The 18,420-nt window shown below is 32.2% G+C and overlaps 2 protein-coding genes across 2 annotated transcripts; one reads left to right on the forward strand and one right to left on the reverse strand.

Annotated features, from left to right (window-relative positions):
* The first annotated feature begins 3,529 nt into the window (after nt 1–3,529).
* Nucleotides 3,530–9,437, forward strand: LOC114310709 (ras-related protein RABD1). Its single transcript, XM_028256796.2, has 8 exons — nt 3,530–3,722; nt 3,824–3,896; nt 4,043–4,090; nt 4,177–4,224; nt 5,827–5,898; nt 6,495–6,650; nt 7,979–8,082; nt 9,073–9,437. Exons 1-8 carry the CDS (start codon nt 3,709–3,711, stop codon nt 9,164–9,166), a joined length of 609 nt encoding a protein of 202 aa, XP_028112597.1. The 5' UTR covers nt 3,530–3,708; the 3' UTR covers nt 9,167–9,437.
* A 2,470-nt stretch (nt 9,438–11,907) lies between these two features.
* LOC114310708 (ras-related protein RABA2a) lies at nt 11,908–17,931 on the reverse strand. The gene is made up of 2 exons (XM_028256795.2): nt 17,406–17,931; nt 11,908–12,657 (listed from the first exon to the last, which is right to left on the reverse strand). The coding sequence occupies exons 1-2, from the start codon at nt 17,568–17,570 to the stop codon at nt 12,172–12,174; spliced, it is 651 nt and encodes a 216-aa protein (XP_028112596.1). The 5' UTR covers nt 17,571–17,931; the 3' UTR covers nt 11,908–12,171.
* Nucleotides 17,932–18,420: the final 489 nt, after the last annotated feature.

The following is an 18,420-nucleotide window of genomic DNA, read 5'->3' on the forward strand; positions in this document are numbered from 1 at the left end:
AATCCATTATTTGTTTCATTTTTTTTGCTCCGAACTATTAGTCCCACAAATATGGGACTATCCTATCCCATGGGGGAGGGTGGGATAGAAACCATGGGATAATCCCATGGGATTATTTTGTAAAATGTCCATTTTACCCTCCATGCTATTACTTAGCAAACAATTAGAAAATGATAAAATAGTCTTTTAAATATTTATAAATTATTTTTTTAGTGTTGTTAATTTAAAATTATATATTAAATAAAAAATTTAAATTATAAATTAAATTTAATTAAAAATAATAAATTATAAATTATGGCCTTATAAATTAAACTTTTTTGGTGTTGTTAAAAAATTAAATTTACATATTAAATTAAATTATTTTTTTAGTGTTGTTAATTTAAAATTATATATTAAATAAAAAATAAAAAATATAAATTAAATTTATTTAAAAATAATAAATTATAAATTATGGCCTTATAAATTAAATTTTTTTAGTGTTGTTGAAAATTTAATTTATATATTAAATAAAATTATTTTTTATTGTCGTTAATTTAAAATTATATACTAAATAAAAAATATAAATTATAAATTATAAATTTAATTTAATTGAAAATAATAAATTAAAATAATTAAAATATTGTGCAAAAAATAAAATAGAACAAATTTTTATTTAATCTAGTTAAAAATAATTAAAATATTAAAGCTATGTTCAATATTGCTATTACTTAGTAAATAATTGAAAATAATAAAATAGTCATTTGAGCATTTATCCTTCTTCATAATATCCCAAACAAACATTGGATAACTAAAAATAGTCCAATCCAGACATCTAATCCTATAACTAAACAAACATAGGATACAAATTTAGTCCAACCAAATAGTCCCGGAACAATGTATCCAGGACTAATAGCCAGATGGATTACAATCCCCCCTTATCCAATCCGTCTAAACAAACTCATACAAATCCATATGTGTATAAATCTCATACCCATATAAAATGTTTGATAAAATATTTAGTAAAATATTTAGAATCTCTAACATAACTCTATTGTTTATGATATCTTCAGTTCGGAAATACCTTATTTTGTCCCTTCTTTTTTTTTTTTGTCTTTTTTGTTGATTTATTTGGTATACAATGTTGTACTCCTTAGAAGAGTATCCCGAGAATTACGGGTAGTTTACTCAAATGTGTATAGATCGCTTTTTGACGTGACAAATAGAACTATGGGAAGAGAGCCGGCGGTCAGCTCCGGCGAAGTTTGTTAGCAAAATTGGCTCCACAGGTGTCAAGAAAAGAAGATGATTAGTATTATGTACTTTTAAATTAATTATTAATTTATAAAATATATGGGGCCAATAAAATATAAATGAAATATTTAAAATGTATTATCTTATAATTTCATGAAAATTAATTTAAGACGTTGGTCCTGAGCAATTTTTTTATTTAAAAGTATTATTAATTTAAAGAGGTTATACGGTAGTTTTTCTTATTTTTCTACAATTTTATTTTCTAAAAAAATTATTAAAAAAAATTTCTTTATTTTTAATAAATTTTTTTCTTTATTTTTTTATTATGTTTTTTGGACGTGTCATGTCCTTGCCTATGTCAAGTTATTTGGGTATAAAAATAAATATATAAAAAAATAAAAAGAATGGTCTAATAATTTTAAATAAAATTTTCACTATATTAGTCAAATGCCAAATAAGATAACATGTATACATATATAAAAAGTATTGTTATAAAAATAAAAAAATTCATACATAATTTTTATGGATAATAATGTGACTCATTATAAATTTATTTATTTTAAAACAAAATACCATTAAATATGTATTTATTTATAATAATAATGTTACCACATCATTTAGGAGTCTTTTGGAAAACTGGTAAAAAGTCAACTTTTAACTTTTTATCAATTTTGAATCACATTATCTCTCACATAACTTACCCACAAAAACAACCCTTAATTGCTTTTAAAATTTATGTTAGAGACAAAATAAGCTAAAAAAGTCAAAAAAATTAGCTTTTTACCAACTTCCAAAAACATCCTTTAATTGCTTTTAAATTTTATGTTAGAGACCCCAAATATTCTACTAAAAATTTTACGAAAGGAGGGTGTGGGACCCGCATAATGTGAATCCCTTGAGACATTTAATAAAACTTTTAATAGAATTTTTAAGACATCTAGCATTTTTGTTTTTTTATATATAAACAAGAGTGTTGCTATTAGCACATGCCAAAATTCTTTGGACCCCCATTTTATAATTTTTTTTTATTGCAATTATACCCTAAAGTAAAATTACATTAAAAGACATTATTAAATGAAACACCCACCTATCAATAAGAACTAAAATACTCTATAATATTGGACACCCACCTTCACCCTCATCCCCACCTCCAACTCCAAGTCCAACTATACGTATTTCATGTTTGTAAACCCTAAACCTATTACTTTTCATAACCAACTAATATAAATCCTAAATCTATTATTTTTCATAATCATTTTAAATCTCGAATGTATCATCATCACCATCATCAACGCTATTGAACTTGAAAGTTTTGCTTCAAGTATAACGTATACTTTATCACTTATTTCACTGTGTAGAGCAATGGAGGATGAGGACAACAATTTTAGTAAGACCGGTGTTCCATTGATCAGTTTATCTATCTTGTATTAACATTCTCGATCGTTTTCGGTCGTTCTTGTTTCGTTTGAGCTGTTCGGTATTGGTTTGCTGACTGTTAGAATTATGTTCGGTAATACAGTACTGAACATAATCCTTTCGTTCAATACATATGTTCTGAACATTAATGCAGATAGTCAGTTATGTAATTTTCTTTGTTAAACTAACTTAGAACGGAAACGAGTGAATTGGAATGGATTTAAGTTGTGTATTTTGAATGGATTTAATTTATGTTATTTTAAGTTGTGAATTGGAATGGATTCAAGTTACATAGTGATGAACAAATTTTGTTCTGACATACAGTGCTGATAGGATCATTATTGTTCAACAAAATAGTTCTGAACAAAATATATTTTTTTGGCTACACAGAGGTGAACAAATTGTTTTGGGCTACATTCAGAATTTTGATTGCGATTCAGACGATGATTCTGTTTTTCCTCATCTTGCAAACGGTGATGCAAATCTCGTAGAAATTAGAGTATCTTCGATTGATCTCAGCGATGACGAAGATACAAAAAACAACGAAGAAGATGATGATGAGAGGATAAGAGAGGTTACTGATTCGGCGATACGGAGAGCTTTCAGAGAAGATGAGAGTCGTCGGAATGCTCCGTTGATGGTCGAGACGGCAACAAAAGTGATGAAGGGTTAGGGTCCAAGAATTCTATACTGGACCAAAGCTCCAAACTCTGAAGATTGAGTGAGTCAGGGAAGTAAGGAAAGGAGAGGGATGGAAAATTAGATAAGTGTGTATTTCATTATGAAAATATTACGAATATAGTAGATTTCGTAATAAGTTGGGTATTCAAAAAAAAAATATTATTAAAATTTAAAATTTAAAGTTAGTGTCCAAAAAAAAAAATGGGGTCTAAATAGGTGCTAATAGCAGCCCTCGTAGACAATGCTGAGGGTGCAGGACATTTTCATTTTCATTATTCCCAAACAAATTACTCTACCACCAACACGAAAGCGAAGCCCTTCTTCTCAAGACACACAGACAAAGATAGAAAGAATCTTCCATTTTTGTCGATCACGCAAAACATGAGCAACGACTAGTAACTCTCTCTCTCTCTCTCTCTCTCTCTCTCTTGGATTTTTTCTTTTCGGAGTTTGTCCTAATTTATACATATGTTTTGTATGTATTCTTCGTTTTCAGCGACTACCTCTTCAAGCTTTTGTTAATCGGAGACTCTTCCGTCGGAAAATCATGCCTTCTTCTCCGATTTGCTGTGAGTTGACTTTGTAATCTCACATTTTTTCTATTTCTATTTCTAGGTCTATTTCTATTTCTTTGTTTAAATGTTTCAGTTTCACTGTTTTTCACTAAAAAAATGTGTTGCTATCATTATTAATTTCCTATTTTTGCTAATTTCAGGACGATTCATATGTAGATAGTTACATTAGCACTATTGGAGTTGATTTCGTGGGTCTCTCTCTCTATCTTCCTGTTTATTATGTTGAATATTGTGTTTTTGAGCTAAGAAACTAGTATTTCTGGTGTTTTTACAGAAAATTAGGACTGTTGAGCTCGATGGAAAGACAATCAAGCTACAGATTGTAAGTAATTTGTGCTATTTGTTTGTAATTGTAATGTGTATGCTGTGTGTGATTATGCGAAATCTAGATGAGGATTTGGTTCGTTTCTATGTATTTAATGGAAGTTGGGACCAATGTTTTATTTGGAAAAGAATGTTGTTTTCCATGATTGACTATATTGAATGGTTGTTGGGTTGAAGCAAAAACTAAATTTGACAAGATGGGAAAGGAGAAAAACCTCAGATGTACTTTTCTCAAAACCCAATAGAAGTTTTTCAATGATTGGTCCATTGATGTGTACGGACGTTTGAAATTTTTTTTGTTTTCCACAAGGCCTATGATTTAGTTGCTGCCATACTGCTGAGCTGACTGGTGGTTGGCAGTGGTTTTGGCTTCATCTAGATAAGTTGCAGCCTGCTATTCCCCTTCCATAGTGGTATATCTTATTGTAGTCCACCTCTTTTTGATACATGTTTCTTATGGGTTTTCCATTTATAAATTGTATGGAAAAATAAAACTCAAAAGTTTGATCTTGAATTGCCGTGTTCTATGTTTGGCAAATTTCATACAAAGTAGAGAGTTAGTTTCACATTCTAGTGATGCTCTAATTGTCTAACGTTCAAACAAATGAAGAGCAAGATGCCTATGGGGCTCCTTGTTTTCTGTTTATTGGTTTGCATTTAATGAAGATGAAGATCCAATGGAATGGCAACTTTTTGGACTTTTTAGAAGGTGCTTGTGGGGATCCTTGGGCTATTTTGATGAGTTTTGGTTGAATTAGAACAAAACATTAGTGTTTGTCGAGTAGGATATATAGATCAGGAACAGGGGTAAATTAGATTTGGTTATGGATTTCAGAAAAGCTTTAGAAGTTCAAAAATAAAGAGGAGAAGAAAGATAAAGAAGGGTCTAGGCATCACATCTAGGTTAATATAGGTGTCACACCTGTGATTAAGGTTACATTACTCAATCTCAAGAAGTTTCAAAGTTAAAGTTGTCTAGAACCAAATAAAAAATGTATTTAGAAGCCTAATAACATAGCATTACCTGTATTATGAGTGATCACTACGACACAGCTCCAAAAAAATCCAAAAATTACAAAAGTACCCTTGATTCCCAAAAACTTAATGAAAAAGAAAAAGGAGGAAAATATATAGAGAGAGAGAGAGAACAACAAAAAGCTAAACATATAATAAGACTAACCAGCAGTGAGAATAGTGCGGGCATCCCTTTGTGTTGATCCAACAGTGGCTTCACTTTACAAACAAGATCAGTAATCTTGTCGATCCACACTCCTTGGTCTCAAATAAGCTTTCTTTGAAGGCATTAGTTTTGCTTGGGTTCTTGATCTGTACTAAGGCTAAAACTAGACTAGGAAAAGCTAGGAGAGGGTTTGGTCTTGAAAACAACCAATTTCCAGTTTTCCCCGTGTCTTTAAATTTGCTTTGTGTTAAGTTTCCAATCACCTTCATCATTTTACTTGTGAAATTTTTATTTTGCTTTTCATATATTTCAGTTCTATATTGGAAAATATTGGCTGGAGAAGAGCTATGCATTGCTTTCTTGTCTGCAAGAGGCTTTATCAGAAATACTAATGGTACTTTCTTGTTGTCTTCTTCTTAGTGGGATACTGCTGGACAGGAGCGATTCCGGACTATTACTAGCAGTTATTACCGAGGGGCACATGGAATCATTGTAAGAAATCGTAGTAGTATTCTTTAATGAAACAATTTCTTTCTTGTATAGACCTTTCGCCCCATACAAGGTCACCATATGCAATTCTGGTTCTGAATGAACTTAGTCATAGCTAACTGGCTATATTCTGATAATAACTGTCATTTTCAGATTTTTATAATGGACCTTACAACTAATCTTTATAACACTTTGTTGCTTAAAGCAGTCCATGAAACAGAAAATACTCTCTGTGATAATTGGATTTGCTACTATTTTTGGAAGGCTATTTGTGGCTGTTGATATTACTTGACTACAGGAATAGTTCTCTAATGTCACTGCAGTGCTGGTTGCAGAGGTAGACAAATGTTGGAAGCAATTGCAATGGCTGTAGAACTTTCCTAAAGCTTCTTGCTATAAAAGAAGCAGATCTTGATATAAATGAATGCTTGTAGACCATTAATTTAGGTTAGCACAAGTTGCAAAGTACATAAATGAATTCTTTGATAAGTATTAAGATATAATTGTCTGAATGTAAATTGTTTGGGGCTTCTGTTTTTTTCTTCTTCTTCTTTTGAGCTTGCAAAGAATTCTTACATGTATATTGAGATTTACAACAGATTGTCTATGATGTCACTGAGATGGAGAGCTTCAACAATGTTAAGCAATGGTTGAATGAGATTGATAGATATGCAAATGACACTGTATGCAAGCTCCTAGTTGGGAACAAATGTGATTTAGTTGAGAACAAGGTTGTGGACACACAAACAGCAAAGGTATACTCCGTTACTATATTTGTCTGAATTTTTAGTGATCACATTACTGACTGCAGTTTCATTTGCATTCTCTGATACTGAGTTTTTTGCTCCATAAGCGTGCTTCATTAGGATTGCTGTGAATAATTTTGTCCCAATTGTATCAATAATAAGATGATTCAAGTATCTCTCATATTTTGCATTTTTGCATTTGAAGATTAGATGCATGTTTATTGGGTGGTTAAAACTTGCTACTTCTTGTCTTCGGCTTGGAGTGTATCTTTATGTGTTAACTCTTCTCTGTAATTGCAATTTAAATTGTAATTTTGATGGAATAATTAGGTACAGAACTGAATATACATTGAAATCTGTCATAATTTAAAGAGGAACATAAAATAACAATTTTGTGGAGGTTGTTATTCTTTGTAAATGGTTATATATCATAAGTTTAAAGTTTTTGCATTCATGTTACCTAATTGCTTCTGTTGTGGTGGTTAATTTATTAGGACTTTACTCTTCATGGGTACTTTTGTGGACTGCTATGTTCTTTATGTTTTGCATGAAATAATATTCACCTGCTTTTTGTTCTCAGTTGAATAATTTGTGGCTTTACAGTATCAACAGCACAATTGCATTATACATTTGTATGATGTAGTTAAGAAAATGATGTTTGGTTGATTTTGATGTTGCAGGGTTTGATTTAAACAGTTGCAAAGACCCTCTTTCCCTCGCTTTCCCCATTAATCAGGAAGGAAGCTGAAATTTATACTTGATTTAAACAGTTGCAATAATTTTGAGAAGATAAAACATGTTTTGAAATACATGAATATTTTCTTGAAAAACTAGACGGCAAAATGAAGGGATGTTTGTCCAAATAAATTGTTGGTATGTCTTTTTCCACTTTTTCAGACTTGAGGGGAGAAAAATGTGTAAAGACACAAAGGGAGCCTCAAAGAGCTTCCCACTTGAGTAAACCTTTTTAGGTTTTGCTTCTTAGGCTGCTTGTCTCATCATGTGCCTTTCAAGGCTTTTAAGACGGTGTGTTATTGATTGTGAAGAAGTTGTTTTCTTGTGGTAGGCATCTGATGATCTTCATGATCAAATGTTTTGCAAGTGAAAGTAACCGAGAAGTTCTCTGATGTATCTTTTTTCTTGGGATATAAGATATGTTTGCTGACTTAAACACAATTAGCTGCAGATTCCCAAAGTGTGATATATAAGTAAATTTTTGAAGACTACCCAAATTCATCCTCTCTCTCTCTCTCTCTCTCTCTCTCTCTCATGAGCATGAAATGTTTCCATTTCTGGTCTGACTTGGTTCCATTGTCCCCATCGTGGATGAACTACAGGCTTTTGCAGATGAGCTGGGGATTCCTTTCCTTGAGACTAGTGCCAAAGACTCTATCAATGTGGAGCAGGCTTTCTTAACTATGGCTGGCGAGATTAAGAAAAAGTAAAGGCTCTTGTCAACTCTTCATTATTTCTGGTGTTGCATATCATCTTTTACCAATTCAAGTTTGCTGCTTATTTCTTGGTTAAAAATCAGAAACTTCGCTGTTTTCCTTTCTGTTTCCTTTTTCTTCAAACTCTCTCTCTTCTTCTTCTTCTTCTTAAAATATTATAATATAATATAGTCGTAGTATCATCTCTCTTTGAGTTTTCTACCTTATTGTGCCCAGTTCAAAATAGTAACCCTAACAACCACCTTGACTGAAAAGGTTAATGAGCTTTGTTTTCCCATTAATTTAACACTGAAAGGTTGATTTAAGTAATAATGTAGGGCCCAATAAGTTCTGCACTTCATTGCTGGGATTTATACAGGTCTTGATAGGAGTAGAGTCTGCCCTACCTCTCCTTTTTTTTTAGCATCAGCTACCTTTCTCCATTGCAAGAGGGAAATTGAGCTGCTTCGAAGTGGCATTGCCGTATTAACCGGAATGGTTTGTTTAGCTCACTAATAATAAATTTTTTTTTAGCTTCATTGTAAAATGTGTTTTGACCTCTTTTAGACTCGGATGTCATAGGCATATTTTGTCTATATCTTTAGCAGCTTCATTGATGAGAAGTGACAATGGTGGTATCCCAACCCCCATCTAATTCTTGTCTCCCAGATAATGATCTCGACCGATTCAATTTGATGAGTATCCATCATTCTTTACAATTAAAGCTCATCAAAGTTGGCTTTTTTAACCAACTGTTGTAAATGAAAATGGTGATAACTTGGACAACTGCTACAGTTAAGCTTGGAAAAACAAAGTCAACCAATTTTAATTGAATGATTTCTTCTTCTGCTGCATAGGTCTGTCGACTTATTTGCTTAGACTAGGTTTTAGGGTTCTGAACTACAGAACATGGCGCCTGCACTGGTGATTTGTTCCCTTTCAATCTTCACACTTTGGTAATTCCACATTTGTAATTAGTTTCTTTTCAAAAATTTCTGCAGAATGGGTAGCCAGCCAAATGCAAACAAGAAGTCACCAGGCAATGTTCAAATAAAGGGGCAACCAATTCAGCAGAAGAGCAATTGCTGCAGTTAATTGTTAGTTCCTATTGTATTCCTAATAGCTAGTTACAATGGCAAGGCTACTAAGCTTGTTAGCAAAAAAACATCTATTGACTGAAGCATCACATATGGATCTCTAACAAACTGTTTGAACACTCCAGCTGTAGATCTTTCAAAACATTTTCTTTTCTTTTCTGTTCAAAGAGAAGGAAAAGAAAAATTGTAGTTGTTGTTCATAGGTGAAGGTTCCAACTTTTGAGTTGTGTCTTGAATTCTGTCTCTATATAATTTCCTTTGTTTGAAAATTGAAATGTGGAAGAGAAATCAAGCCCTTGCCTACGAAATGGATTGTGAAGAAAACCAAACATTCTCATCACCTAGGTGAATGTGTGCTGTATGCTTTTGTAAATGAATGAATAATATATGTCGATATTCTGGTCAGTAGTGATAGATATGAAGGCTCTAACAATTAGAATGAATAATGGATATTTTGTAGGTTGGAGTTGATGCCGGGTTGGTTGAATTATTTTGTTTTTCATACCACCAAATTTGATGGATTCTGTGCTCGTCAAAGATTATGCTTCTACCCCTAATTTGACCTCTTCTTTGACTTCTACAAGGTAGAAGTATAATTTTTGGACAAGCTCATTATCCCTTCAAATTTCGTAGTTTGATTAAAAATGTCTATCCAATCAAAATACGAAATTTAAAGGGCTTCTGAATTCATTTTAAAATTACATTTGTGCCTTTATTTGACCTCGTCTTTTGACTTTTGTCAGGCAGTTGGCAGGGATTGGGGTGATAGGGTTGGTTGAATTATTATGTTGCATGTCCATTGTTTTAACAATGATTTAGAGGGGTACTAGTTGGGGAAGCTTGTGTTTTTGTTCTTCCATCGATGAATTGAATGGAAAAGGGAACTCAGGACCATTTGGCTTCTGATATTCATTTATCCATTTAGGAGATTGGTGAGGTTGATTTGAGTCTAGTGTTTCTTCTTTTTTTGGCACATGAGTAAATCCAAAATGCCCATAGTTTTACTGCATAAAAGTAGTGCTTGCCTGGACACACGTGGAGGGAATGGACTAATGTGTTAAGACTTTATTACTTTTTAGTTTAGACTGGACAACCGTAAAAATTAATGAAAATATTAAAAGAAGTTTGCAAAAACAGAAACACAAGTCAAAATTTAAATATTAAAAAAAAAAAATTGACAAGGTTTGGTTTATTTGTCTTTGGTGGAGTTTTTGGGGGTCAAATTTTAGCCAAAGAAAGTTGGGTACTTGCGTGTAAGTCTTAGTAGGTGAATTTATTGTCTAATAAGTTCTATAAAAAAAATTTGTCATAAAAAAATCACTAATCGTAAGTTTTAGCAACAATTTATAAAAATTATAACAAAAAAAAGTCATTAATTGTCAATTTTTAGCGACATATATAAAAAATTGTCACAAAAAAAATATTTTTAGTGATAATTTTATCAAGACTTATTTTCAATAGGATTTAATGGGAATTAAGTCCAAATATTAAGATCTATTGGTAGTTTATCTAAAAAAGTTTTAAAAAAATTTACTTGAAAGAAAAAAGACCATCTTACATGCTTTCTAGTTTGATAATTATAAGGTTTAGAAAAATTATTTAGTCCATATAGACGAGTTAGATTGAGATTTTAAGTTCATCTCCACATATTTTAAAAATGAAACACACCAATGATATATCAAGTTTTAATTTTTATTTTATTTTATTTTATGTTACTAGAGAGAGTTGTGGACCATTAAATTAAAATAATAAGAATGAATTAAAGTGACGTCTTTCTTAATTTATGCCAAATTTGACACGTCAAATTTAAGCACCTTGAATGGAGCATATGCTTCGTGCTTAATTAAGTCGAATATAAAGTTTTGAGTAGAGATGCTCCCTATGCTTAATAATAGTGTTCTCATTTTTTTTGCTTTCAAATTACATATAGGTCATTAGAAGACTCATTTCAAGTTCACTTTGGTGATTTTAATCATTCATCTTATATGACTTTTACAAAGAAAATTATTCATATAAAAAATAAAGTTGATTTGATAGTCATATAATCAGATTATATTTGTCTTTAAATAATTTAAAAAAAATATATATATATATATATATATATTTTCACAATCATACTTGTTATCTATTTTTGTAAATATGAGCTGAAGTCCGACCAGCCTTCTTTTTTGCATAGACAATCTGTATCGGATTCACTAATACCCAACAGTCCCAACTCTAGTTGAATAAATGAATGGAATAGAAGAACCAGTTCCAATCATTTCCAGAGGAAAGTAATTTGATTCACTTTCCTGAAAACAGTCCACACAAGTAGCAAGTGGGTTTTAGACAATTTCCAAGATCCACAGATGAAAAAAATAAAACAAGCACAATCTTAAAATAATGAACTGGCATTGCAGCCATCAATTCCAAATCCTCAGAGAGAGAGAGAGAGAGAGCATTTTTATGTTCCCCTGGGTTATTTTATGTTGTGTTTGGTTGGAAGATTTGGGGAGGGATTTGGAAAGGGAAAGGGAAAATGTGTGTGAAACTATGTGAAATTTAGGCATATTTTAGTCTCATTTCACCTACTTTTTTCATATCTTTTTCCGAATCCCCCCTCAAATCCCCCAACCAAACACAACATTAAGAAAATTTTATCGAAAACAAATTTCAAGAAACAATTCACCGGACAATTTTTTTTATTATTTTCAATGGAAAATGAAAACAAAAACCAAAAAATGAAAACAATACTAAGAATTACCAAAATTTGTTTTTACCTTAGATTGGATATACACTGGAATATTTTCTTAAAATGCATTCACTTGTACCCTCAAACCTACTTTTGCTTATACACTAGAACTACAAAAACTGTAACATATCTCATGTGAGTGAATCCACACAAAAAAACCTTAAACCATCCCGACAACAATAGGCCAAACAAAGTTCAAAGATAAAATACAAACACAAGATTTGAAACAATAGCTCAGCAAGATGAAGTACATGAATAAACAATAACAACCTTTAAGATGAAGAGCAGCAAGCCTTCTTTATGTTTGACTCAGAACCTCCAACAAGCAGTGTTTTCCCCTCTTTTACGCTAGCAGCCGTTGGATCATCCTCCGAAGAAAGCGACTTCTTGCTAATGATCCGATATATCTCTGAAAGGATCGTCTGGAAAGCTTTCTCAACATTTGTTGCTTCTAGAGCTGATGTTTCAATGAATGAGAGGCCTTCTTTCTCAGCAAAAGCCTGAGCATCCTCTGTAGAAACCGCTCTCAGATGCTCCAAATCAGTCTTGTTTCCAATAAGCATGATGATAATGTTGGCGTCTGCATGGTTCCTCAGCTCCTTCAACCACCGGCTAACATTTTCAAAAGTTATCGGCTTTGTCACATCATAAACCAAGAGAGCTCCCAGCGCACCCCTGTAATAAGCGCTTGTGATTGCTCTGTATCGCTCCTGTCCTGCTGTGTCCCATATCTGAGCCTTCACAGTTCTACCCTCAACCTAAACAACACAGCAACAGTAAGTAACAACTAGATGAGTCTTAAAGCTAGTTTCATGGTTATAAATGAATTTCACTAGATATTTTCACTCACTACACCTGTACCTACAAAATGGTTGAGATAACAAGTAGAAAAACCTCATTTAACACAGAAGAATTAGCTAGGTTGCAAGCTTTGTTGTTGAATGAAATAATAATCGTGTATTTGTTTGGGCCTAGGTCTAGAAGGTTTTAAAAGGCCTCTAGTCTAATCACAGATTCACAGGCAAAGTTTCAGTTGCCTGCCCAAAAACACCGAGTTGACGTAACTTTTTGTATGTTTAAAGCCATTGTCCAAACAAGGCCATTTTGGCATAGAGCTCCCTCCCTCCCCCTCTCTCTCCACAGATGCAGGAGCATCACATGCTGTGGTGACTATTCACAAATGTCAGCCATGAGTCCATGACAAATTAGCAATGGAGAAAGTTGGTAATTGTACAGAAGATGAAGGCCAGAATGTTTATTTAATCAATCATGGTATACACAAAATTGCTATCTGAGTAGCAGAGACACAGACACGGGACATGATACTGACACAACATGGACACGCTTACATGTTGATTTTCAAAAAATACAAGACAAGACGTGCTTAGGACACATTAAAATTTTATACATTTATAAATTTATTATATGTCAAATATGAATAATTTATTCAAAATATATATATATACAAGCATAGGGACATATATGAAGGTATGATGATCACTATTAGATCGCCGGTTGGAGAGATAAGTGAATTTTCAATTACTGTGGGATTACACCAGGGATCAACCTTAAACCCTTATCTTTTTGCTTTAGTTATGGATGAGTTGACGAAAAATATTCAGGATGACGTGTCATGGTGTATACTTTTTGCAAACGATATTGTGTTAGTGGAAGAGACTAGAGAAAGATTTAACACTAAGTTGTAAACTTGGAGAGAAGCACTTGAATCTAAAAAATTTAGGGTAAGCAGAACTAAGACATAGTACATGGAGTGTAATTTTGGTAATAGTAACAATGAAAATAGAGAAGTGAAGATTGAGCACCAAGAACTACCTAAGAGTGAATACTTTCGTTATTTAAGATCGATTATCATAACGGCTAAGGAGATTGGAGCAGATGTGGTCCATTGAATTAAAGCAGGGTGACTTAAGTGGAAGAGTGTGTCTGGGATACTTTGCGATAAACGAGTATCCACTAGATTAAAAGGAAAGTTCTATAGAACAGCTATTAGACAAGCGAAATTTTATGGGACGGAATGTTGGACAACTAAGAAACAACATGAGTGTTGCTGAGATGAAAATGCTAAGGTGGATATGTGGCAAGACTAGAAAGGATACAATTAGGAATGAGAAAATTCGTGAATGTGTAGGAATAACATTGATAGAAAATAAGCTGAGGGAGAATAGATTGAGATGGTTTGGTCATGTACAACGGATACTAACAAAAACAGTATTAAGGAGATGCAATACAGTGACGGTATAAGAAAGTGTTAGGAGAAGGGTCAGATCTAGATTGACGTGGGTTAGTATAGTAAATAGAGATATGAATCTCCTTAGTGTGACAAACCAAATAGTCTTTGATAAAATCGAGTGCAGAAGAAGAATTCATATAGTCGACCCCATTTGATGGGACTTAAGGGGTAGTTTGGTTTGGCTTGGTCTTGGTTTTGGTTTTGGTTTTGGTTTTGGTTTTGGTTTTGGTTTTGGTTTATATATATATATATATATATATATAAGCAACACTACACTAAATAAATTTAAAAAGTTACATATTTTTCATAATTTAAACCTCAATATATCGTTCACATAAGAACTATAATCTAAAGAATACAAAAAAATTATAGAACATTATAATACACACGATGCATTCATCTTATAAATGTTTCAAAACACGTGTTTTGAAAAATACAAAACATTGTTATTATGAAGTGATTCATCATGTAGGACATGTTTGGAGCGTATGCGAAGTGTCAGTAAAGGGCCTGATAATATAAATATGTTTTTTTAATTAAGACACGTTGAAGAAGTGTTGGACATGCTTTTAAAGTGTTCAAGCAGTGTCGGTATCCGACACAACACGCTTCCTCCCTAGAAGTGTCCGTGCTTCTTAGATTGCTATACAGTACAACATGGAAACAATACAAGAATGTATCACACAATTAGAGTTACTGAACAATTCAGCTGATATATAAGATTATAAAAATTATTGATGTGTGTGTGTAACATACAAATTTGATATCAGTGATTGCAAACATTCTCCAAAGGCCATCATAATACTATAGTATGGTTAATAAATAATATTTAATTTATCTAAAACCCATTCTCCATATCTACTTGGTTGCTCTCATGCTCTGGTAACTTTCTTCATACATGTAATGCGCTTCATACATGTCTAAGTCAAGGATATTTATTTTCCAAGTGTTTGAAGCATGTTCAATTATAAAAATGAAAATAATAGAACCATGCTTGGACTCATATACTACATGTGTTGGGGAGGATCCAACACAAACATGACACCTTTTTGTAAGTGCCTGTGCTTTTGTGATATTTGATAATAAAAATTGTCAATGATGCCACATTTTAAAGTAACAAATAGAATTCCACCTAGGGGCGGCGGCAACTACACTCAAAAGTAGTTTTTTATTTTTAAAGTTGGATATATGTTAATTAGTCAATGAATAAGAATTTTGCACATCCAGTCTGTAGATCTTTAACACCTTATTCGTTCATTTTAATCTTTGCACATCCAGTCCACATTCAATTTGTAATCTCTCCTTTTAATTCAAAAGGTTATACTCTTATACCAAGATCAAAAGCAATCTTCATCCTCTAAACAAAAAAGTCTGAAAACACAAACATCAAACATAGAATCAAACACAAAAAACATATGATTACACAAAAAATTTCAAAAATGGACCCCACCAACAAATCTTGTGAAATCTTATCCATCCATATATTGTGTGTGCTTGGTACTATGTTTGGTTTATATGTTCCTAAATTGTTTCAAATAAAGTGGGTGTTTGGGAAGTGGCTATTTAAGAAGCTTTTTGGCTTTTTGACTATTTTAGTTTTTGTGTTTGGGAAGATATAATTGATTTTTATTGTGTTTAAGAAGATATGATAGATTTTTATTTGAGTTGTTGTATTGAAAAATGTGTTTAAAATAATATTTGAAGTTGAAATGACAAATTTACTCCTAAGCTCACTTTTTCCAAACTTAGTCTACAAGGGCAAAATTGTCATTTTCGCCTATGGGAGTAGGCTGCTGGCTGCTGTGTTTGTTGTTGTTGTTGTTTTTTTTTTTTTTTTTTTTTTTTTTTCTCTACTGTTGAGGCTAAAATAGCCTATAGCCCAGCTTCCCAAACACCACCAAAATAGAAGTAACTGAAAGACAGTTATCTTGATGAATATAGCTTATGGTATATAAAATTGAAAATAATTTATTTAATCGTATTTTGTTTGTTATTTGAGAAGTTCAAATTATAAACTCCATTGGAAGTTAATAATAGCCATTAATAAGTGTGATCTATGTTACCTAAAACGTGGATCGTTCTGATACATGGAACGAGAACGTGGTACACCATATGCTCTAAAACGTGGAACGATAGGGGTAGACTTATATATATTATACTTAAGAATTTAAAATATTTCTAGAGTAATTTTCTTTTAACTATTAGGTATCATTTTTTTTTTTTTTTTTTTTTTTTTTTTTTCACGTAGCAAATCATTTCTATAAAAATTATGATCCATTTTTTTATTTTTTTATCTTGTCAAAATTTTAACTCACCTTAAATTTCAGTTCATATATTTGTTTTCTTTTTTCTTTTTTTTTCCTCCTAAGGTAACATTTAAAGAAGCATATTGGAAAAATAATTTGAGATTGTTTCGGATCAATAAATTTACTATTTTGAAACGAGAGTGTACCATATTTCGGAACGTGTGTACCAATACGTAAATCGCTATGGTATTAGTGTTTTTTGGTAACATAGAGTGTGATCTCTTTCATACAACTTATACTAAGTTTTTGAACAACAATGCTTGATAGCCTGAATTTTCATGGCCCGAATGAGACATTCGAGCCATTCGGCCATACAAATTCGAGCTATCAAACATTTTTCATTTTTGAATACCCTGACCAAATTTTCTGGAGCCGCCACTGATTCCACACGAAACGCACACACAAACAACCCCTAAAAAAGGTGAAAGCCAAAATACCAAAAAAAAAAATGGAAAGAGTATCCATTTAAAATGCGCTGTTCACAAGTTTGAAGGCTTTGTCAAAAATGTATCAAGGAATATCAATTACAAGTTTAAAATCTATCTGGAACTTGGAAAGTTTAATTAAATTGTGCATAATAAAGTATGAAGTATTATGCTCACAATCAAACTTTACTAGCAATCCCAAACAACAAAACACAAACCGGTAATTTCAAATTTCTCAATAATCTAAATGAAATTTCAAAAAAAACATGCATACAGAGACAAAAATATTCATATAAATATAAAGAAATAAGACAAATCTGTGGCCTCCAATTCGAACCAGGACCACTACTTTGCTCAATAAAACAGATCAAACACCAAGACCTAAATCCATGAGAGAGCGTGTAAAACCAGATCCACACAAACACCAATTCAAGAGAAATGAGATCAAATATAAATTCATTTCAAATGGAAACAAAACAACCAAAATCGATGAGAGAGAGAGAGAGAGAGAGAGAGAGAGAGACCTGGAGAGTGCGAGTGGCGAATTCGACGCCAATGGTGGATTTGGATTCGAGGCAGAACTCGTTCCGAGTGAAGCGGGAGAGGAGGTTGGTTTTGCCGACTCCTGAATCGCCGATTAAAACGATCTTGAACAGGTAATCGTATTCCTCGTCTGGTCTCCTCGCCATTTCTCTCTCTCTTTCTCTTTAAGCCCACGCGCGCGCGAGTACACAAACAAACCCCTTTAGAATCGGTAGCCGGAGAAGAAAATATACGCAGAAACTCCAACTATCACTACTTTTGTACAGATATTTCGAATCAGTGGTCTCTCTCTCTCTCTCTCTCGAGATTAGTATGGCGGTTGAGTAGATGATTGAGGCCCGTTTGGCAACTAGGGGTGGGTGATGGGCAAACGTCCATCAAACGGGTTGATCCGAACCCGGTTACTGATTCGAGCGAATAGCTGCAGATGTAATTTTTTTTTGTTTTTTTAGAGTAATGGCGGACTCAATCCAATCTTTCAACCCCTCTAACGTTGTGTATGATTGCGAGATTTTAGAAGATATTTAGAAATAAAAAATAAAATATAAATAAAATATATTTATGTTTTAATTAGTTCTATACAAATATTTTCTTTTTTTTTTCTTTTTTAAATCTCATCACTAAACACATGTTATATGTTTTGTGTTTTTAAAAAAATAATATTTTATTCAATAATTATTTGCTATTTATAAAATATAAAGCTTAACTTTTATTTTTATTATAAAAAATGAGCAATTAAAAATTTTAAGTGCAAAATAATGAAGAATTATTAAAAAATAGTTCGAAAAAATATTCAAAATAGTAAAGTTCAAACCACCAAACTAATGCATATTCACATGCTAACCCACACAATTTGCTCAATTCGTATATGCTAATCAAGCGGACTAATACAGATTGATTTTTTTCAATTCGCCTATGTTTGGACGGATATATTTTTGAAATAATTATACTGATTTTTCTTGAGGTTTTAATTTACATAGCAATTTGACATTTTTT

Source organism: Camellia sinensis, chromosome 5, assembly GCF_055761805.1.
Source record: "Camellia sinensis isolate YWXY chromosome 5, ASM5576180v1, whole genome shotgun sequence".
Classification (NCBI taxonomy): Eukaryota; Viridiplantae; Streptophyta; class Magnoliopsida; order Ericales; family Theaceae; genus Camellia; species Camellia sinensis.